The 23,483-nt window shown below is 40.6% G+C and overlaps 2 protein-coding genes across 4 annotated transcripts in view; one reads left to right on the top strand and one right to left on the bottom strand.

Moving 5' to 3' along the window:
* Window positions 1-19,136, top strand: part of LOC134447376 (carboxylesterase 5A-like) — a 32,543-nt gene extending 13,407 nt beyond the window's left edge. For 2 of the 3 annotated variants that reach the window (XM_063196825.1, XM_063196824.1), the window contains exons 11-13: window positions 913-1,062; window positions 2,137-2,209; window positions 18,349-19,136. In XM_063196825.1, coding sequence (XP_063052895.1) covers window positions 913-1,062; window positions 2,137-2,209; window positions 18,349-18,520 — 395 coding nt within the window. In that variant the 3' untranslated portion in view covers window positions 18,521-19,136. Of the gene's footprint in view, window positions 1-912; window positions 1,063-2,136; window positions 2,210-8,911; window positions 9,187-9,821; window positions 10,018-12,267; window positions 12,407-12,737; window positions 12,872-13,403; window positions 13,558-14,445; window positions 14,551-15,049; window positions 15,152-15,633; window positions 15,775-15,958; window positions 16,043-16,281; window positions 16,424-17,323; window positions 17,474-17,791; window positions 17,865-18,348 lie in introns of those variants that run through there. The other variant, XM_063196823.1, reaches the window with a different exon arrangement.
* Window positions 19,137-19,933: 797 nt separating this feature from the next.
* Window positions 19,934-20,928, bottom strand: LOC134447098 (beta-1,4-galactosyltransferase galt-1-like). The gene is given in 2 exon segments (XM_063196383.1): window positions 19,934-20,622; window positions 20,625-20,928. Coding segments are annotated over 2 exon segments (993 nt in total).
* Between the last annotated feature and the right edge of the window lie 2,555 nt (window positions 20,929-23,483).

The raw sequence follows: 23,483 nt of genomic DNA, 5'->3' as shown, positions 1-23,483 counted from the left end.
CATCACTCCCTCAAAACCCTGCCTGCTTTGCATCCAAAGATTCAAAACAAATCAAAACAAATCTGCAGTGTTGTTATTGGCCAGCCAATTTCAGGGCCTGGGGCGTTGTCCGAGGCTAGACCCACTCGCAAGCAAAATAATTTTGGCCGCTGGTGGGTGGGGCTAGTTTACTAGGCAAGTCCATTATGTGCAGAGGAGTCTAAAGTAACAGTAGAAGTAGGTCTACTCTTACAGTGTATCTACCTCAACAGTGGAGTAATAGATGTATGCACTATGCAAGATCATTCAAGAGATTCAGAGAGTCAAGGAGTTTATTGTCATTGGCAATGAAGTCAACGAAATTGTGGGTGGAGCAACAACACTGCGTAGTTTGAAGTAGGCCTATAGAAGTAACCAAAAAGAAGTAGTCAAATAAAGTCTAAATTCATGAAGTATATCATGAAGTATAATAAATTAAAGTAAATAATAGTAATAATATGAGTAATAATAAATTAATCAAGTAAATCAAACGGTAAAAAAATGAGATCCCCTCCCCACAATCATGTAGGCCCCACTAGTGTAATTGCAGCGGTGAGAGTACTTCTACTGTACTTGAACTTTATACACCTCTTAGTCAAATGTAGTATAATAGAGCCCTAATCTAATCTCATCTAATCTGATGCATCAGACAGTTTAATTTCATCACGTAATGTGTGCCATGTAGTTGAGTGGAGGCAACGGGTGACACCAGGTCTTTCAAACTCTTTTCAACAGACATACTTGTGTTGTGTTACAACAAAATATTGTTTCTTTACGTAAAATCTCTGAATGGCTGCATACTTATAGAATGAAAGCTTGTTGTGCTGAACCCTTGCTTTATGTGAGAATCCTGTGAATTGACTTGTGTGGCTTCTCGTTCTCTCGTTCCAACAGACGTGGGTGCACCTGTGTACATGTATGAGTTCCATCACCGGCCAGAGGCCCATGAGTACACCAGACCCGACTTTGTGAAGGCCGACCACTCAGACGAGCTCATGTTTATATTTGGGGCGTGCTTCTGGAACGGACACATCAGAGTCACAGGTGGGGATGGATGGTGGATGTATGGGGGACGGACGGACGGACTAGACCAGACAGACAGACAGAAAGACAGACAGATAGATTGATTGCATGATTGATTGATTGATCGCAAAGTTGACCTTTGTTTGTTGTTTTGGTTTTGACTCTCCCTTCTCTCCCTATACATGGGGTTTTTTTTGTTCATAAGCATGGTGTGGTGAGGAGGGGAAAGATACTGGCAGCCAACCATGTGAGCTAATTTTTTGACCGACACTCAGAGGTTGAGTTGTGCACAGCCAGGGTCGCGCACCAGGGGGAAACAAAAAAAGAAAACCCATGTATACCCTCCGCTTTATGTCAATACTTTGTGATATGTCTCCCTCTGCTGGAAAGATATAATCCTACAACCATTTTATACCCAAGTCAACAAGAGGAACTTTTGCAGTGAATATTTATTGAAAGTTTATTGATATGGCTTCTATATCCTACACCTATAGATATATGTCTGGATGTCTGATTGGTTTGCTTTTGGGACACAGGAATATTTTTTACTTTATTTATTTAATATAGGCCTTCATAGTAGCCTAGATATCTGTATTTTATTATGTGTGTATATCTTTTTGGGGTCAACTGAGTTGTATTTAAATGTGCTATAAAAATGAAGATGACTTGACTTGACTTGCCCCATCCCACTCCCCTTATGTGAATCCTTTGGGATATTTTCCTGACACATTGTTTGTTTTCCATTGATGTTCATCCTTCATCTCAAATGACTGTTGGCCTTAAGTGACATTCGGTTATGGCAAAGACAACCACCTATGTCTTTGCCATAACCAAATGTCACTTAAGGCCAACAGTCATAAAATGGACATGGACATAATGTTTATGACACATGCATAACTGTGCACACTATTATGACACTGTAATGACATGCTTATGACACCGGCGTCAAGTAAAGTGTTACCGCAATTGCTTTCTCTCTGCCATCATTGTAGTCTTTCACCCATCATATGGATTTAAACTACATGTGTTGGTGAGCTCAATGCTTGTTGAGTTGGTATCATTTTTGTTATATATTTGTTTTCTGCAATATTACAGGGAAGATTACAGAGGAGGAAAAGCAGCTGTGCAGAACCATGATGGCTTATTGGGCCAACTTCATGCGGACAGGGTGAGCTGCTCTCTCTCTCTCCCTCTCCCCCTCTCTCTCTCTCTCTCTCTCTCTCTCGCTCTCTCTCTCTCTCTCTCTCTCTCTCTCTCTCTCACACACACACACACACTAAATTAGTCATGCTCTAAATGTATATTTAGTCCAGTCTTATCTGATCACAACATTTCTCATCAAATATAAATCCTCAGTCAATTGACAACATGACAAATCAAGTTGACTATCTTGCCCATACAATATGACACAATGACAAACCATTGTGAATGGCACTGACACGTTCATTGACACAAAAACTTGCTTTTGAGAGGCAAACTAAGGATTTTGAGCAGACTGGGTTTTTCAGGTCATCCACAGTCTTTTGCCAGTCTTTTGAAACTGTTTTGAGAATGAACATTGTATTTTGCAAATTGCGAGAGAGATTCGAGAAATGCTCCGAAGCAATTGAGAAAAACTGTAAACAACAACAACAACAACAACATTGTAACTGCTGTCTTACTGTGTTACTGTGTGCAGCTCTCCCAATGGTGCAGGTCTGGTGCCCTGGCCTCAGTATGAGGAGAGCAGGAAGTACATGCAGCTGGACCTGCAGCAGAGTGAAGGCCAGGACCTGAAGAGGGACAGAGTTCTCTTCTTCACCCAGGAGCTGCCCAGGAGACTGGCCGCCATGCCAGGTGCCACCCGCTAGTATACCCTGCAGGAGACTGGCCGCCATGCAAGGTGCCACCCGCTAGTATACCCTACAGGAGACTGGCCGCCATGCGAGGTGCCACCCCCTAGTATACCCTGAAGGACAGGGTGCTGTTCTTCACACAGGAGCTGCCCAGGAGGCTGGCCGCTGGGGCTGCACAATATTAGAAAAATATGCGATACAAGATAACATGACTGTATTCCGCGATATCGATATTACTCGCGATATTTAACATATACAGGGCTGATAGTATTCAGGCTCCATGCCTGATTTCAGGCTTGACAGAGTTTGCAAAAATAAAAACATTGATAATAATTAGCCATTAGGTTATTCTTCTCTCAGAAAGTGTTACAGGTTCAGGGTTTTCTTCTACTATCAGGCTTGAATAATGGTCATACACTAATTTTGACAATAATGTGTCAAAATACGTCTCTATGCAGTATCTTGTCGTCGTCGAGCAAGGACAAAAGTTCAGGCTCAGGATTTTTTTCACTATCACCCCTGCATATATATATATGGGTAGATGACGGATAGGCAGCAAAAAACATTTTTTTCACAAAACATTGTTTATGAGGGGAAAAAGTATATGTCTATGTAGTGCAGCAATTAATCTTTCAAAAAATCCAAGTGGTCACAATGTTGGTCTATTCATTGATTATTTATTTACGTTGATAAAGCAATTTGCTGAAAATATGTCCTTTGGTGTGACGTTAAGAAATAAATATATTAAGTAATGTAGAAATGGCTTGATGGAGTTTTATGAACATTGTTACACTCTTCATATTTATTGCAATTTTTTAAAGTCTTAATCTAATGAGAAATTACCATTTAAGTATTTTTTTCCCCATTAGATGTGAGATTATTAGAAACCTTCGAGGAAAAACAGGGATATCTTTCTTTTAAATGTTCAAAATTGTCCGAATTTATACTAACTTTTCAGGGACGATAATTTGTTCTTCCCTAATGCAATATTCAGTGTTTATCAAACATATTGTTTAGCTCAAACAAATATTTGAGCGTTTAAAACATGTCACACCGTAGGACATTCATGTCACGCTAAAGGACAGAAATGCAACACTGAGCCAGAAACAAATATATCAACATGATTATTTTGTCTTTTGATCATAATGTAATGTTGTAGTCAATATGGACCTACACTTTACACTTATAAGTCTTTGAATTAGGGATGCAAATTATCGATTAATTCATTAATCATTAGTTGATAGTCTTATCGATCGACTTACGATTAATTGATAAGCAGCGTTTTCCCCCTGAAATCTCAATGTTTCTTGGAAAAAAACTACTAAATCTAAAAATGTAATTAAATATTGAGATAAAATACCACATTTAAATTAATTCTATTTCAATTATTTTATCCAAAGGTGATTTAAATATTCCCACTATTCACACCCCTCTTCACACACACTCTTCACATGCCCATTTCACCTGGGTCTCTTGTCAGTTGAATTGACGATTAATTGCGATTAATGTTTTTTTAATCGATTAATGCATTAATCGATTAATCGTTTGCATCCCTACTTTGAATCGTCGATTATCAGCCTATCGTGACTCTTAATGACAGTCATGCGGTCATTGAATGTAACCTGCAGAGCTCATAAGACTCATACTGAAGTGTGACCTTGGCATGACCATCACACTTTTGTAGGTATGCTATGACTGTCACACCATTGAACCTGTAGTGTGTAGTGGCCAGTGCCTGTTTGGTATCTCAAGCTGGACAGCACATTTATGCTGTATATTGAGCTCTCCACAGCATACTTTATTGATCTTTATTATATGGTTGTGACGTCATCTGTCGAATGCTCCATTCATTTCAACGGGGCTCCCCAACGTTCGGACGTCTGTTATTTTTCGATAACGGACGGGTTGGTCTATAACAGACCGCTGTCAATGGCAACAAGACTTTTCACTGCTAAAGCGACTTTTCAACAAGACTCTAATCAGCTGCTGTGATAGACAGCACCCGTTGTCCTGGCTACCGCTGTCAATGGCAACAAGACGTTCACTGCTAAAGCCACTGGCTTGTATACAAGTCAGTGGCTAAAGCGAATGTTTCATATCACTCCGCAGGGTGTCCGGTCTTTTGTCACTCTAATCAGCTGCTGTGATAGACAACACCTGTTGTCCTGGCTAGCCTACCTAGCTGTTGCCTAGCGGTGTTCCACAACGGCACTGTTTTGTTTTGCGCAGCAACAATCTTAACATTAAATAGGTCTAAAGAAATGTCCCCGCATGTGTATATCCATATAATAAGCGGGTTAACTTTCGGCGAGTCGGTCGCTTTGTGGAATAGCAGCACTTCAGAGAGAACAAGACCCCTCCGCTCCGCGTCGGGGTCTAAAGATTCTCTCTGTCCTGCTGCTATTCCACGGTAGCGACCTTCTCGCCGAACGTTAACCCTTACATACTCCTCTATATACTCTCTCACTGATACCGTCATATTTTATGGTTTCAAAGCACCATTAATGACATTTTATATAATTTGACAGTGTCTAAAATCAACAGCAAATATTCATCAACAATGCATCAAAGTATAAATTCCAAAGGCCAATAAAGGAATAAGTAATTTGAATACACAATATTTATCTAGTCAAACAACAACAACAACAAAAATATGTACTACCAGTTGTTTTAAAAGCTATTTCTCAAATATCTAGTCCATTGGTGTGACCTGTTTGTACTTTGATGTGATACTCCAAAGTGTCACACCATAGGACTTTTACCATCACACCATAGGACTTTTGAGCTTTTGAGTTAATTTAAAGCCATGTCGTTGCCAACTGAAATACAATTTCACCTTTAGTCAGATGCATTTTCATACATCTACATAAGAAAAAAATATGAAAAATATACACTATTGTCAAAATGTATTTTATGGCTGTCACACCAAAGGACTACAAAACTAATACATCGTGTGGTAGCAAAACATAATTGATTGACTGAAGAACTCTGAGAGAAAAATCTAAAATCCACCCTTGCCATTGGCTTCTTAAGGGTCTAAAGTCACAATTTATGTACCGCTGGAGCTTCAACAATAGATAATTATCCACAGAATTAACCAAAAATATGATGTCACACCACAGGACATTGTTTTCTGCGACAAAGTTTCATAAATCCATACGGTTTCAGAAAAACAGGAAAAAATTAAGCATTGCCACTTGCTAAAATAGACACCTTGAAAAACATGCCAGGGTTGTTTAGACAAATGACTGAGCTTTGATTATTTATTTAAAAATGTTTTAGTATGGAGAACCAGGCTTGCCTCAGTCACACCATAGGACAAATGTGATATTTGACTCAAAATTAAGTATACTTATTTAAGCTCTGGATTTATTACACATTACTTTTTCACAACAACGACATTAGTTTAATCATTTAAAGCATTGACAATTTTGAAAGCATGAATTTACTTAATTTTAAGAGCCTGCGACAGCAAAATTTACACGTCACGTCATCTACCCATATATATATATACAGTCCCAGGAAAAAGTTTGTACACCCTTTGAAGTTTCTTACATATTTGTCAAAATTGATCATAAAACATGGTCAGATCTTCCCGGAAATCTCAAGAAGGAACAACCAGAGTCTGCTTTAATTAATTCCACCCAAACATTTACACGTTATCATATTTTTATTGGTCATAAGGCCATAATATTCACAGGAGAGCAGGGCATAAGTAAGTACACCCTTGCATTAAGTAGGCTTTAACCCCTCAGTTAGTTGCAATATCATCAACCAGACTTGTCCTGTAGTTGCAGATCAGATTAACAAAATAATCTGTTTGTATCTTGTCTCACTCTTCTTCAGAGAACTGCCTCTCGTCAGCAAGGTTTGTGGGATGTCTGGAGTGCATAGCTTTCTTGACTTCATGCCATTTAATCTCAATAGTTTTTTGTCAGGGCTTTGACTGGGCTATTTCAGAATGTGTATTTCATTATTATGAAGCCATTCTAAAGTCGATTTGCTTCTAAAGTATGGGTTGTTGTCACATTTCAGGACCCATCCTCTTGTGTGCTTCAACTGTGTGACTGACTTCCTCACGTTTTTTCTGTAAAATATCACAATAAACTTGAGTTCATTGTTCCACTGATAATAGCAAACTGTCAAGGACCTGCGGCAGCAAGGTAGCCGCATATAATGATGCTCCCGCCACCATACTCAGAAGAGGAGATGTAACCAAGAATAGCTAAAAATGGGATTCATTCTGCCAATCTAAAATTAATGGGGTTTCTGTCCAAAAAATATTGCTGCACCTTTGAGGTTTGCGAAAAAGCATTTATATGCTTCATATAATTACTGCAAAATATTCTGTAGACCAACGTTGAAACCAAAGTTGAATTGTTCAGGGGAACATACAATGTCATGTTTGGAGGAGAACTGGAGAACCACACCTTCACCAAAACATCATCTCCGCCTTTGAGTATGGTGGCAGGAGCATCATTATATGCGGCTACCTTGCTGCCTCAGGCCCTTTTGAGTTTGCTATCATCAGTGGAACAATGAACTCAGTTTATTGAAGTTTATCGAGATATTTTACAGAAAGAAAGTGAGGTAGTCTGTCACACAGTTGAAGCACACAAGAGGATGGGTGCTGAAATGTGACAACAACCCATACTTTAGAAGCAAATTGACTTTAGAATGGCTTCATAATAATGAAATACACATTCTGGAATAGCCCAGTCAAAGCCCTGACAAAAAACAATTGAGATTATATGGCATGAAGTCAAGAAAGCTATGCACTCCAGACATCCCACAAACCTTGCTGACGAGAGGCAGTTTTCTAAAGAAGAGGGAGACCAGATACATCCAGATTGTTTTGTTAATCTGATCTGCAACTACAGGAAACATCTGGTTGAGGTTATTCCGACTAACTTAGGGTTAAAACCTATTGAATGCAAGGGTGTACTTACTTATGCCTTGCTGTCCTGTGAATGTTTACATCTTATGGCCAATGAAAATATGAAAACTTGTAAATGTTTGGGTTGAATTAATTAAAGCAGACTCTGGTTGTTCCTTCTTGCGATTTCCGGGAAGATCAGACCATGTTTTATGATCAATTTTGACAGAAAGGTAAGAAATTTCAAAGGGTGTACAAACTTTTTCCTGGGACTGTATATAGACTCTTGCCTTGATGTGTATGTATGTGTGTGTGTGTTTGTGTGTACTCTAAAAAAAAAAATCTAACTAACCCTTCTTTGCATATGCGCTTGTTGTTCTGTATATTTTCTGTGCGCTTTGTATCTGCTAGATGTTGGCTATGATCATGTCCTCTTTTGAAAGTCGCTTTGGTTTTAAAGCGTCTGCCAAATGCAATGTAATGTAATGTAATGTAATGTAATGTAAATGTAATAATAAATAATTTAAAAAGGAAAAAATCATAGCTAATATTCACCCGCATGTGCCCTTCATTATTCTTGTGAATTTCTATGTATATACTATGTTGTTGAGAGTGAGAGATACAGAGAGAGAAAGAAGCCAATTGGAGCCAATTGCAATAGCAAGAGGGGGGGGGGGGGGGGGGTCACAATCTTTTTTTTTCAGATTCATGTTCCACACTAAAAATGAGCCAAAGCCTGTGAATCTCAGTGTGAAAGAGTAATAACTGATACTATTTCCCTCAAACAAAAAACTGAAACGGGTCAAAATAACCCGAACACCTTACAAGGGTTAAAGTTGCACCTAAAGTTCTCAGTTTTAACCGTGTTTTAGGTACAAAAGCCTGACTAACGTTACGTTTCGATGTTTACAACAGCTTACATACAACATCCCATTCAACTTTGAGAGTATCGTGTGTTCCCCTTTGACATGGTGTTTGGTGTCTGGAGTTGAGGGTTGAAATCAATGGATGTGTTGCAAAACCCACAGCTGCGGAGGTCACTGGGAGGACATGTGCATAATGTTTGTTTATTTGATTGAGAGGTCAAGGGTCATTTTGTGGACCCCCAGATCAAGATAGAGAGAAAGGCAGGAGGAGGGAATAAAGAGGGAGAGAAAGTGCCGTCCATGGTGGTGTGGTGTGTTTACAACACTGAACTGGAGACAGAGAGAGAGAGAGAGAGAGAGAGAGAGAGAGAGAGAGAGAGAGAGAGAGAGAGAGAGAGAGAGAGAGAGAGAGAGAGAGAGAGAGAGAAAGGGAGAGAGGATAAGAAGGGAGAGAACTATCGAGTGTCGTCCATGGTGAGGTGTTGACTGGTCATGATGAGCGGGACATTAGCATTACTCTGTGCTCTTCTGACTCTTGGTGTTGTTCAGACTTCACAAGCACAATCAGGTATGTAACATGACGTGTATGTGTGAATGAATACATGTGTGTGTGTGTGGGTGGACGTGAAAATGTATTGATGCATTCTTGTCACGGGCTATACTGTCTCAAATAAATACATCAGTGTGTGTTCTGCTTAGAAACTAAAAGAATAAGAAATATAATGGATGGATGAATACACATTATTGATTGTGTGTGTACTGTATTAGTACATGTATGACTGCTTACAAAGATGAATGAATGGCTTGGATAAATGTTGCACAGTCATGATATGTAGGCCTATCTTTATCAAACAAACACAAACTCAAGCCACACCTACAGTATTAATAATAGATTACTAATAAAATTGCTGTTCAGTTTACAATGTGTTTACATGGTAGCCGAGAATGCTGCTATATTGTTAAAAATCAAGTTCCCTGAATATAGGGTTGCCAACTGTCAATGAAAAAAATACGGGACACTTCATCGTGCCGGAGGTCTGAGGATCATCCCCCAGAAAATTTAGCATTTCTTAGATGTAATTTCCTGCATTTTAACGTCCCGTGTCCCGTTTCAGTTCAATACGGAACCCGTACTTTTATCTGTAAATACAGGACGATTCCGTATTTCAAGGGACGGTTGGCAACCCTACCTGAATACCACAGATCCTGCTCCTGTGGTGTCTGTGAGGAATGGGACTCTCCGTGGAGCCTCCATGAGTGTCAAGGGCTCTGATAGGCCGGTGCAGCAGTATCTGGGGATCCCCTTCGCCCAACCCCCCCTGGGCCCCCTTCGCTTTGCCCCCCCTGAACCTGCAGAGTCCTGGGAGGGGGAGAGGGACGCCACACAGCAGCCTAAAATGTGGGTATTAACCAGAGGAGTCAAAAGTAAAAGTAAAATAATGAAACAGTTTCCTTCCAACACATGTAACTTATATAAATAAAAAAGTAGACCTTTGTACCTGTCTTACGATCAGCTGACTCTGCATTGGTTGGATCAAGTTTGCGGTGGGTTCTCGATAGGTTTTTATTGTTTTTCAGTATCAACACAGTTTACTTACCTATTTAGGTACAATGAAGTAAATGTTGTAACAGCTATGTAATAGCATGTGCTAGGGTGCTATCATGTGCTTCTTCTTACACCATAAATACTTTTACTTTTCCTCTGGTATTAAGAGTCACAATGTAAAGACATATTCATATGATTCAGAGAGCTGGAAAATCCTTGTCAACCATCCTTGTCACAGCCCAAACATAGACCTTAATTTCACTGCCCATGCCAGCACCGGGGTCAGCCTATTGGTCCGACAGTCCAGTCCGACAATAAGCCATACAGGAGCAACACGCAGCTACTGGGATACGCACATGGTCACGTCTTTTCAGACATAAACATGCCTTTACTGACGGTTAGAGTTTGGAATTGTTTTAGTTTGGACATAGTTCTTACTTTTCAGTAAACTTAAAAGTGAATATTTACAAACTTATGATGCTAAAATAACTGTATACTGACAGAACGTGCAATAGGAAAAGTTGGAGGGCTACTGCGTTTTTGGTTGGTAGTCCGAAGGTGCTCTTTGGTCAAAAAATAGGATGCAAAAGAAACGAAGTATCCAAGGCACTCTTCCCAAAAAAGTTAAAATAGATTTATTAAATGGCTAAATCATTGTAGAAAAGTTAAAAACGCCAACATGTTTCGGCCAAGGAGTGGCCTTCATCAGGAGAGTCAATACTGAAGCGTCACTGGCGCAGGTAACAAAAGAAAAGTTTGACAGGGGTTTGACGGGTGATTGACAGGTAGGCGGAAATTGGTTATGACGCACCGCCTCCTCATCGTCCTAAAAACACATAACTAGGAGAAAAGAAGTGAAAGAATGAAAATGAAACAAAATAATCCATACAGTATTCATGAAACAGTATAAAAAAGGGGGTTCCCCTATACCAAGTCAAAATTACAACGCAGTGTACTAGCTATAGAAAAGGCATCATCTCAATTGAATCATTCAGTCCTGGAGAACGTGCTTTTAGTTGCGGTTAGGTTTAGGAATTGTTTAGGTTTGGGCATAGTTTTAACATGTCTGTTCGGACTAATGTGCTGTTGGACCAATGGGACGTAACAGCCAGCACCACCAGCCTACATCCTGTACAATACAATACAATACAATACAATACAATACAATACAATACAATACAATACAACATGTATTTATTTAGTGCCGTATCACAACAATGAAGTTGTCTCAAAGCGCTTTCCAAATACACTCACACATACACATTACATTACATTACATTACATTGCATTTGGCAGACGCTTTATAACCAAAGCGACTTTCAGAAGAGGACATAATCAAGCCAACATCACAAGCAAATACAAAGTGCACAGGAGATATACAGAACAACAAGTGCAATTACAAAGAGGGGTTAGTTGTTTTTTTATTTTTTTTTATTTTTTTATTTTTTTTTTTTATAATAAAGAGGAAATAATGAGAACACACACACACAGACACACACTCACAAACTAAACTAAACTAAACATAATGTCAGGATTCTGCCCTGGGGCAAGGCCAGTTCAATCATTAGTCTAGTAGATTCTCTCGAAAGAGGAATGTCTTTAGTTGTTTCTTGAAGGCTGCAAGAGAGGTGCTTAGTCTTGCTGCCTCTGGGAGACTGTTCCACCACTTGGGAACCACAACGGAGAACAATCTTGACTGGGAGTACCTAGAGCGACTGGATGGCAGAGCCAGACGGCTTGTGCTGGATGAGCGCAGATCTCTTCCAGTAACATAAGGCGTTAGTAGGTCCTTCAGATAAGCTGGGGCCGTTCCTGTGATGGTTTTGTAGGCAAGGGTCAGTGCCTTGTGCTTGATCCGGGCGGCGATCGGTAACCATTCCCACACATTCCCACATTCCCACATTCACACAGGGGTGCATTTCTCGAAAGCGTAGTAGTTAGCCAGTTAACAACTTAGTTGCCAATGGGAAATTGCATTGCAAACAACATAGTAGCTAACATAGTTAGCAACTATGGTTTCGAGAAATGCACCCCAGCTCTGGGGGCTGCCGTACCGTGCCAATTGCCCGATGCTAATTCTTGTTTGTGTCCTTTGAATGAAAGGTGCATCCAAGACCCTGAAATTGTGGAATCAACGTCTAAGATCATGGCTATTGAATTCACTCCTCCTGCTGTGTCTGAGGACTGCTTATACCTCAATGTGTACACTCCTGCAAAGCCGTCGTCGGACGAAAAACTGCCAGTAAGAACACAGAGACTCAGCACCGACATTGTACTGGGGGGTCATTTTGTTTATTTTGGTATATCATGTCAAACACTTTCTGTGTCTCAAACGGCACACTTTTGTCAGTGCACTGACATTTAGTGCCTAGTGTGCCAAGTGCACTGAAGTCTAGTGCATAGTGATGGAAAGGTTGTACTTTCAGTGCACAGAATTTTCAGCGTGAGTGCCCTACGCACTGAAACAGCGCACAAAGAGCACAAGTGTACTATAGGAGACATAGAAATACTGTGCAATAATTAGCCAGTTATTACACAACTTTATTAATAACGCTTGGGTTTGTCTTGCAAAGGTAATGGTGTGGATCCATGGAGGGGGTCTGTACATGGGTGGCGCGTCCCAATACGACGGTGCTGTGCTGGCAGCGTACGAGAACATCGTGGTGGTTGCCATACAATACCGTCTTGGCTTCCTGGGGTATTTAAGGTATTGTGAAAAAGCACACAGCATATGATGAATGGAGAACCACTTCTCTGAAGGGTCTTAGATCCAGATGATTCAATTGTACGTATTTCTTGTCGTTTCTATATTATTAAGGTAAATTGCCACTGTGAGCTAGAATATAGTACATGTGTAATGCAATATATACGATATGTTGTATAACTCATTGAGCAATTCTGAGCGACAAGATTATTTAGCGCATTTCATACACAGGCAGCCCAATGAGCTTCATATAAAAACATCAGATATGAAAGAATAGAAACAATGTAAGAACTCACCTGAATAAAATAACAACAAAAAACCAATATGAAGGACAGGAGTGTACGTAGATCTAGAACACTGTATGCAGTGTCGCTGGTGAGACTAGAGTTAGAACCAGATCTGGTTCTAGTGGTAATGCAATTGTGTGTTTCATGAAATCTCTCTAAACACTAACAATATGTGTCCGTGGTCGTATTTGTTTGCATACTGATATGGTATGTACAGTATATATGTATTTGTTTGGTTTTAATTAAAGCACTGGAGATGAGCACGCCCAGGGGAACTGGGGGTTCCTGGACCAGCTAGCTGCTCTGCAGTGGGTGCAGGAGAACATCCAGAGCTTCGGGGGAGACCCCAACTCTGTCACCATCGCAGGAGAGTCGGCTGGAGCCATCAGTGCTTCTGTATTGGTAAATTATGATGAGAATAATAAACTGTACTTCTGTGTAGCACAATTATTCATATGCAGTGATGGGTAACCTGCATCCAGAAGTTATCATAGTAACATTGATGGGTAATATAGATTGAGAATATATAATCCAGTGCCACACATAACATGCAATTGTATCTCTTCATCTATTTTAATCTTTTCTGTTTTGTCTGGTCCTGTCTGTAAATGTAATGTGTGCTGCCGCCTTGGCCAGGGCTCACTTGGAAAAGAGAATTTTATTCTCAATGTGATTTTATTTCCCTGGTTAAATAAAGGTAAAATAAAATAAAATAAAAAATCAATAAAAAAAAACATATTACAAAAAAACAGTTTCTTGTCCAATGCAGGTAAATCGTGGAGTTACTTAGGCACAATCCCTGGTGCTGAACAAAAAAGTAACGTTTGCAGAAAAAAAGCACTTAAAAAAAGAAAACAACTTTTTTTTCTACAAACAATTGCAGGTAAAACCACATAGTGGCATGTGGCACTTGCTTATAGCCTCTGAATCTAGGCATTACCCATCTCTGTTCATAGTATGTAGGCCTACCCAGCATTGTTCATATACAGCTGTGCAATTAACATATACTATATTGTTACAGCTATTAACATCACATGGCTTCAATGCAAATATTTCCTTCAAAGAATGACTGTCAGACAAGCCCATGCTGTAGGCTAGTGCATATGTAACAGTTCAAATTTTCACTCTGCGTTGTGTTGGCCTCCGTTATACTTTGTATCTAGTGACTGCTTAGAAAATTATCAGAAGCAATGGCAGAATTTGTTCAGCTTTCCTGAATAAAGCTCTATCGAGTGTGTGTGAATACATTTTGTTATGATTTATTATTTATTTTTGTGTGTTTTGTCCCAGATCCTGTCTCCTCTATCCAAGGGTCTTTTTCATCGAGCCATTCTTCAGAGCGGAGCAGCAACTCTTGGGGCGTACACTACTAAAACTCCTCTGGTCTTCGCCAAGGTTTGTCATTCCACTATATTAATATGGTTGGTACTATGGCTGTTACTATTTACTATTTAACTGTGGTTAAATTTGCATTTTGTAAGATGACTTAACTGTAAGACTGTAAGATTAGTCTGGTTCTCACGCAGACCCTTTATATTCTCTCAACTTCTTGAGCTCATCCTTCTGCGTGAGAACCAGGTTATAGAAAGATGACTTTGCTCATAGTAATCTATGGTATATCTTCAGCAGCTGTATGGCCAGGGCTGGACTGGTCATCTGGCATACGGAGCACTTAACCCCAGAGGCAGATGTTGTTGGGGTGGCCCATTGGTCTCAGCAGACTGAGCTAATACAATATCATAGAAAATCAGGAGGTGCTGTGAGGGGCTTGCCTATGCCAAAATGACCTGACCTGTTTTTCGGACCCAGGCCTAGGTAGTATGGTGGTTAGGTAGTGTAGATAGCGTAAAGACAGCAGACAGTACATCTGATTTCCTCTGATATGTGCCATCAGATGGTGGCAAAGGTAATGGAGTGTGACTCGAGCTCTACTGAGGAGCTGATCAAATGCATGAGGCTAAAGAAGTCTGAGGACTTCATCACTGGTATGAAGAAGGTGAGTTTATGTTTAAAATGTACAAAGCTACACAGGCTGTAAAGCACACAAAAAAGAAATGGATGTTACACAGTATGCTCAACTCTGTAATGGTTGGCTGTTACCCTATTAGGTAACACTTTACAATAAGGTTACGTGAGTAGGGACGGAAAAATGTCTGAAGTAATGACTGATTAATAGTGAATAAACATATGATTCATGCATGCAGAAATGTCCACTCCATTAGTAGTCAATACATAATGATGAATGACTCACGACTGGAGTAATAATGATCCACTATGAAGTAAATGTGGTACATCAGTTATGGGCCCACTCAGCAATGAAATTTCAAACCATGTGTAGGCTATAAACTGTCCCTGACAATTGGTGAAGTGTGAAGATTCAAGTAGCAGGGCAAGAGCATAGTTTTGCTCAAAATCTTGCAATGCACACAGAATTATATCTTACTCTGACTTTGATTTTTTATTTTAATCAAATGAAAGCAAAAAATCTTCCTGGGTGCTGCGGTGGACGGGACCTTTTTGACGGACGTGGCTGAGGAGGTGTTGAAATCCAAAGACTTCATGAAGGTCCCCGTCATAGTTGGAGTCACAAACCATGAGTTTGGATGGATACTTCCAAATGTAACTTAGTCTTATTCATTTTTCTTAGTCATATGGTGTGTATTCTTCAAGTTGCATTTCATGATTTGAAAAGAGCAGAATGGAATGGAATTCCTTTCATTGCCCCACGTATTAAAAGCAGAAAATCCAAATGTTTAACAATTTTACATAAGATGAAATGTATGTTTTTAAAACATCCTCCAAGGCCTTCTGCCCTCCTGGCTGGGAGAAAGGAATGACTCGATCAACCGTCATGACAATGGTCAACACATTCTTCCCTGCAGGAAACGTGAGTCTCTTTTTTAGTCTCCATTACTCTTTTTCAACAATTACATCACATTACATTACATCGCATTACTATGTTTTATCAAAGTGACTTACATTAATTCAGGTTTAGTCTACAAAGTATTGGTTACAGTCCCTGAAAGCATTTACATCTAACATTTATGCATCTAATGTTTTATATGACCCATGACATTTCAATACCCTTAGTGCCTTTTAACACTCTTTAACATTGGTTATTCTTAGGCCACAGGTGCCAACGAGCTGATTGTCGATGAGTATCTGAAAGACGCTCACACTCCTGAGGCCATAAGGGACGAGTTCACAGAGGCCCTTGGTGACCTGTTCATGGTCATGCCCATCCTCAAAGTAGCTGCATATCACAGAGGTGAGTCTGGTGCACCAGGTTTGAATCCTGCGCTACGCTATAGATGGGTTCAACATTTTTGTTTTCTGCTAGCTGCGCGACACTAGCTGTTCACAACTCAACCTCTGATTGCTTGAAACCGCTGTCAGTCAAAAGCTTAGCTCACATGGTTGGCTGTCAGTGTCTTGCCCCTCCTCACAGCATCGTGTTGATAAACACGGTGAACCCACGTATTAGGATGAATGTAGGTGCGGGTGCCTTCCAGCAAGGCATGCTATAAGGAGCCAGTGGGGTATTCCAAGGACCTGGCTAGTAGTAGTAGTAGTAGTAGGCCAGTAATAGAGAATCAAGAGATTATTTTTATTCTTTCCGGGGAAAATGCGTCTTGCACAGACACATAAACAAGGTTAACCATGGGGCAGGTGTAAATCATTTAATAGAAATAATCTATTAGAAGAGTCCTTGTTTCCTTAACTAAATGAAACCTGTAGGCTGTGTATTAGCAGATTCACCACTTCCTGTAAGTTACCTTAGCCAGATGTAGGCTATCACTTTGCAGCTAACCAACGTTTTGGAATACCCACCTGGGTTAGTTTTAGGGCAGTCATGGGTAAGTAGGCCTAGTTAGGGCATCAGACTTGCAGCCCAAATATTGCAGGTTTGTGGGTTGGTGGGGGTAGTAATTAACCAGTGCTCTCACCCATCCTCCCCCATGATTGAAGTACCCTGAGCATGGTATGAGCATGGTATCGTCCCGTCCCATGGTATCGTCAAACACTGCTGCCTTGGGGTGCCATTTGGGGCTGAGGCAAAAATTCAATTTCAGTGTGTGCAGTGAGCACTGTGTGCTGTGGAGTGGTGTGTCACAATAAGAATGTGAGTTCCCCAGGTAGGCTTTCATTTTCAGTTTTGCGACCGCAGATGCTGGTGTCCCTGTGTACATGTATGAGTTCCAGCACCGACCAGAGATCTTCAAGGACAGCAGGCCTAGCTTCGTGAAGGCCGACCACGCAGATGATGTGGGCTTCGTCTTCGGCTCCTGCTTCTGGGATGGACACATCAAAATCAATGGTAGGCTACGGAAGCCATGATGTGGACACACCCAAAGCAACTGTGCTACACATTATAAGTGAAGTATTACAATCAAGGACATACTCCATGGCATGGAATACGTGCAAGTGCACAGGAAATGTACAGAAAAATAAGTGCATATACCAAGTAGCGTTAGTGGGGTTTTTTAAAAGTGCATTTTACCTAAATGCACTGTACGAAGTAGATTGCATTGAGCATTGCTAAGAATGTCTGTTCTTGAAAGTAAAACAAGTCCTTTGTTCAAGACAACTGCATTTGGTGTTGAGTGTGATATACTACCATTGTGATTTGCTGTAGGTTCAACAACAGAGGAAGAGAACCAGCTATGCAGGACCACAATGGCGTACTGGGGAAACTTTGTTCGCACAGGGTGATTATGAGTCCTCACACTTCTCTCACGTTTTGTACAGCTATAATATACGTATAGTACATGTAGCCTAATGTTTAATATAAATATTATATGCAATTTGCGACGCCCTTTTCAGCAGTGTATAGCGATGCACATTGTAATCCAATACATTTAATGCATGTGTTGTTTTTAAATAATGGAAGAGTGGTACATGCATACATACATACAGTAGATAACTGCACATCATTTACATGAGACATTGAATTCAGAATTAACTCAATTTAAGTCTGAATAGATCCTCTTCCGCTTTGAAAACGTCATGTAAACACTTAACAATTCGGAATTAAAAGAAAGTTCACTCAACGGAAGTATTTAATTAGTAATTATTAATTCGGAATAAAAAGCGTCATGTAAATGTGGCCATTGTCTCATAACCTGTTGCGTATGGTGAAAATGCATGATTAAAGCACTATGCACAGTACTGATAGTGTGTTACTGTGTGCAGCTCTCCCAATGGTGCAGGTCTGGTGCACTGGCCTCAGTATGAGGGGAGCAGGAAGTACCTGCAGCTGGACCTGCAGCAGAGTGAGGGCCAGGAGCTGAAGAAGGACAGGGTGCTCTTCTTCACACAGGAGCTGCCCAGGAGACTGGCCGCCATGCGAGGTGCCACCCCCTAGTATACCCTACAGGAGACTGGCCGCCATGCGAGGTGCCACCCCCTAGTATACCCTACAGGAGACTGGCCGCCATGCGAGGTGCCACCCCCTAGTATACCCTGAAGAAGGATGGCCGCTACACCGGCGACCTGGGTTCAATTCTGACCCGGGTCATTTCACGATCCTCCCCTGTCTCTCTCTCCCAGCTCATTTCCTGCCTCTCTCATTTTGGTGCCCTGTCTGAAAAATATTTTTTTAAAAGCCCAAGGTTCCACCCGCTAGTATACCCTGAAGAAAGACAGGGTTCTCTTCTACACCCATGAGCTGCACAGGAGGCTGGCCGCCATGCGAACAACAGTGATTACAGCACAAAGGCAAAGTGCAGTAGCTACACACTTTGTCAAAATAAAGTTTAGACTGAACATGGTCTTAGTAACACCTGTTTTTTCTCTCTCACACACGACACTCCCATAAGGCTCGTAGTTAGTTGGTTTTCATACGGTATGATAATTTTATAATCACTTACCAGAAATGCCTGGTGTAGCCTAATAAATACTGTGTAGCACAAGGAATTGTGTGTGAAAATGTGTCTAATTCTTTTGTAACTCTAACCAATTAAATGGTATTTAATGTTCCATACACTTTTATATTTTATGTTCAACAACAAGATGCTGTCTGTGTGTACAAACTGGTAATTGCCAATATACATGTAACATTCCTTACATCAATTTATCTATTCAATTGTATCCTTAATCGAATGATCAATAAACAGTAATTTACACCCACCAGATTATAGGATGAAAAGCATTGTAACTAGGTAGCCCACATTCAAGGTCGACTAGCAGAAGACAATGACAATGACAATGATGTGAAAAGCCTGACACCGCACCATAAGTGAAGTTGTGGATCCAACCTATTGGCATTCAAACCTGTTTTAGCTGCTAAACTGTGTGTGTGTGTTATTACAATGCTAAGCCTGCACAAAGATTCAGAAAACAGATACACATATAGACAGTTGACTTTGCTTTTGCATCTTTTTTGGATTATTTCCAGGTAACAAAATATTTGCTGCTCACAAGGTGAGTTTGTCTAATTTGTTTTACTATACTATGCTATAAATACAATATATGATTAAGACACAATTAAGGCAAGAAAACAAAGGCATCACAAGAAGTCTCAAACTGCTACAGGGAAATGGCAAAAGCAAGACCACAGTATACATATTTAGAGATTCATTTGTCTAGGCCTACTACTACTCATGAAAATGACCCATTTGCAACTGTATAACCAGGAAAACACAAGTTATGAGGAATCAATAGAATTACAAATGTAACGGCACCACTGAAACTGAAAAAGGCTGTACAAAAAAGGAACAGTCTTACATTTGTTAAACAAATGCTTGCATGTCGGTACGTTCTACATGAAGAGTAGTAGTCAAGTCTGTTCATGCAATCGCAGACCCTTTGGTGGAAGAGCTGGTTTGTTTATCTGGGGTCTATCTATCAAGCCTGACTTGTATAGTGCATGACTGATACTGGGAATCAGCTTCTCTGCAAAGTCCCAAAGCTTCTTGTCCTCGTACAGCTCCTTCTTGAAGCGGATGTCTTTTCTTCCAAAGCAGACGTGGATTAAGTGGCAGACGTGAAATGGTACATAGATGTAGGGCGTAGCAGGCCTCAGTGGTTTGTGTACAGATGTCTGCTCTACACGGCGGGGGTCAATGATCATCTTGTTTTGCTTGAATGTGTCAACGTAGGGTTGATTGTAAATGTGCTGCAAGATGTTTGCACCAGGCACACTCTTCCATTCAGACAGGTCAAAGCGACCGCTGCCATCCGACTTGCTCCTGGTATAAACGCGGTTATCGAACATGAACACCCCCACGGCAGGGTGCTGCTTCTGTAGGGCAGCCATTAATTCTCCCAAGCTAGTGTGTTTGTAAGGCATAATGATCTCATCCATGTCATTGAGGAGAAGGTATCGTGACTCATACATGTATCTGTACAGGCAGTCATTTAGAGTTGTGGTCTGTCCGTAGTAGTGGACGTCCCCAGGGTCCCTGTATGGCTGAAAGCCTCTAGAGGGTTTTAGGAACTTGTCTATTGGCCAAGGGTATGTTTCATGTAATGCCTGAGAACTTTATCCACATCTGGGCCACAGCTGGTGTTGTAGATGACCACTCGCTGAACGCCTAGCAGCTTGTAGACCTCGAAGGTCTGCACAACCTGGAGGGCATTATTGAAGTCTCCAAAGAGGTTGGATATGCATACGGTGAAGTTGTACTTTAATATTTTTTTAATCACCCTATTTTGAATTGGCAAATATTCTAATCTCTCTGTTTGAGTGTTGGGATCTGTTGTTATACTGACATCAGTAGCCTCCATAGGTGACGGGCTGGTACACAATATAGCAGAGCAGATAAGGCCCATGATAGTTCACTTTGGTATGCAAGCATAAAAATTGGCACACGTGTTCTTCAGAATGCACTCTTTCAGCAGAGGGCGTTGTCCAAGCACAAATCCAAGATGGCCGCCATTTTTTCAAGATGGCCACCTTCTCCAATTGAAAATAAGGCCAGAAATAGTTCACTTTGGTATGCAAGCATGGAAATTGGCACACATGTTCATTAGAATGCACTCTTTCAGTACAGGGTGTTGGCTGTGCAAAAATCCAAGATGGCCGCCATTTTTCAAGATGGCTACCATCTCCAGTTGTAAATAAGGGCAAAAAATAGTTCCCTTTGGTATGCAAGCATGGAAATTGGCACACATGTTCATTAGAATACACTCTATTGGCACAGGGCATTGGCGGCGTAAAAATCCAAGATGGCCACCATTTTTCAAGATGGCCACCTGCTACACTTGTAAATAAGGCCAAGAATGGTTCACTTAATGATGCAAGAATGCGGTTAGGCACAAGTGTTCATTAGAATGCACTCTTTCTCAAAAAAAACATTGGCAAACACAAAAAATCAAGATGGCTGCCATTTTTCAAGATGTCCACCCTCTCCTCTTGTAAATAAGCCTAAGAATACTTACCTCAATGATGCAGGAATGAAATATGGGGCAAATGTTCATAAGAATCCTCTCTTTCAAAACAGTGTGTTGGCCATGGAAAAAATCCATAGTGGCTGCCTCTTATTCAAGATGGCCACCCTTTTCATGCATATACTATACGGTGATGGCCTAGTTGACTTAATGATGCAAACATGACATTAGGCACAACATGTTTTATTGAATAATCCACTCTTTGAGTAACAGGGTGCTGGCCAAAGGAAAATGGAAGATGGCTTCATTCCAAAATTGTGCAATAGCAAACTTTTTTTCATAACATGGCAAAAAACACTTGAAGTTATGAGAATCTTATCATAAATATGTACAGGTATAGAAGGATCAGACAGACTAAACTGAACATGTTAAACTTCATAAGGCTGGGTAAATTAGACCAAGCTAGCATTTGCACCTGTTTGATATATTCTCAACTCTGCAATGGGATGTCCAGTTGCCCTGAAGACTTACCAGTTTTCAGCAATCTTCTGGATTTTAACTAGTCTTGGACATATCCACAGATAAATGCCAACATACCTCAGAATAGCCAACTTTCTCACCCCCAGACAAGTCATGTGTATTGTAGTGACTGCCCTTTTAACTCTTTGCTGACCAGTTGCGGGAACCCACAGCTATTTCCTTTTGACCTCGCTACTACACCGTGTTTACAAAGGGAAAGCCATTGGAATCCAGGTATAATGCTATACTGGTAACACCACCTCCTACACCTCTCATTGAGTTGACTGTGGTCAAAAGGTTTGACCAGGAGAACTATAATGGTTTTGAGAGTGTCCTGACCAAGTTAGAGCAGGTTTATTTTTTGGTTGTTCAGATATCTACACCAAACTTGGTTACGTAACATTTACCTGAAGCACATTTACCTGAAGCACTTGGCTCGCCAAAAAAAACATCTTTCTGAATGAGATGCATATTCCCCAAGAGGAAGCCAATTGCCACATATGTGTCCATGCCATTGTGCCAATGGCAATTTCCCCCACTCAGCAAAGCATACATGTGCAGCAGCTGTGGCTGATGTGTGCTCAAAGCCAGAGCCTTTGATTGATTGACATTCACCACCTTAACAGGACTGCTGGCCTAGAGAAGGTCAAAGACATGTTGATCTTTAATGCTTTCGCAAGTTGTGATGTGGTCTCAGTCTTCAAAACCACTGATGAAATTTTAAAAAGAAAAGGAGACCACATAGCAGACTTGGGGCAGTTTTACAGAGGTCACTCCAGTAACCATCTCTCCCCGAACATTGAGGAGGACGACATTAGGGTTCTGTAGAAAGTAGTGGTGTTCATGATTGGGAAGTTCAGTGCTGCAGATTGTATTGATGATACAAGACATAAACATTTTGCCAGAAAGGCAAGACTATATGAAGAAAATCCTCAAACAATAGTTGAACTGATACATCACACTAAAGATGCAACAAGTCAAGCAAGCTGGGTGTAGGTTAAAACAAGTCTGCCAGCCAGAAGTTACAAATCCAGCTGACTGAAGATGGGAGAAGGTTGATGAAGAATGGAGAAGGCAACCATTGCAAAGAGTTGTGAAGAGTTTGCTAAGTGTAGAAAGTGTGAATGCTAGAGGCTTGATCTTGCGTGCAAGGCCTAGTGAAATTGCAGATGTAAAGTGTAACTGTAGGACCTGCCTGGTCCTTTTATATTCCACCTGAGAAGGTTTTGTCAAAAACAACCAACCTTTTTTAGATGTATGTATGTTTTTTTCCATGGAAGTAACTGTACTTAAAAGCAGGCAACATTAGGAATTATTAGTTGAGATGATAGCCATCATGAAATATCTCAGCCATCTTGGATTTTCCTATGGTCAATGTCCTTATTTCAAAGAGTGGATTCTAATGAACATGTGTTCCAAATTTCATCCTTGCGTCTTTAACTGAACTATTATTGGCCTTACAACTTACAAGTGTAAAG

Source organism: Engraulis encrasicolus, chromosome 4, assembly GCF_034702125.1.
Source record: "Engraulis encrasicolus isolate BLACKSEA-1 chromosome 4, IST_EnEncr_1.0, whole genome shotgun sequence".
In the NCBI taxonomy this organism is placed as follows: Eukaryota; Metazoa; Chordata; class Actinopteri; order Clupeiformes; family Engraulidae; genus Engraulis; species Engraulis encrasicolus.
Note: the sequence above shows the minus strand (reverse complement) of the source record. Positions and strands in the feature narration are given on the sequence as shown.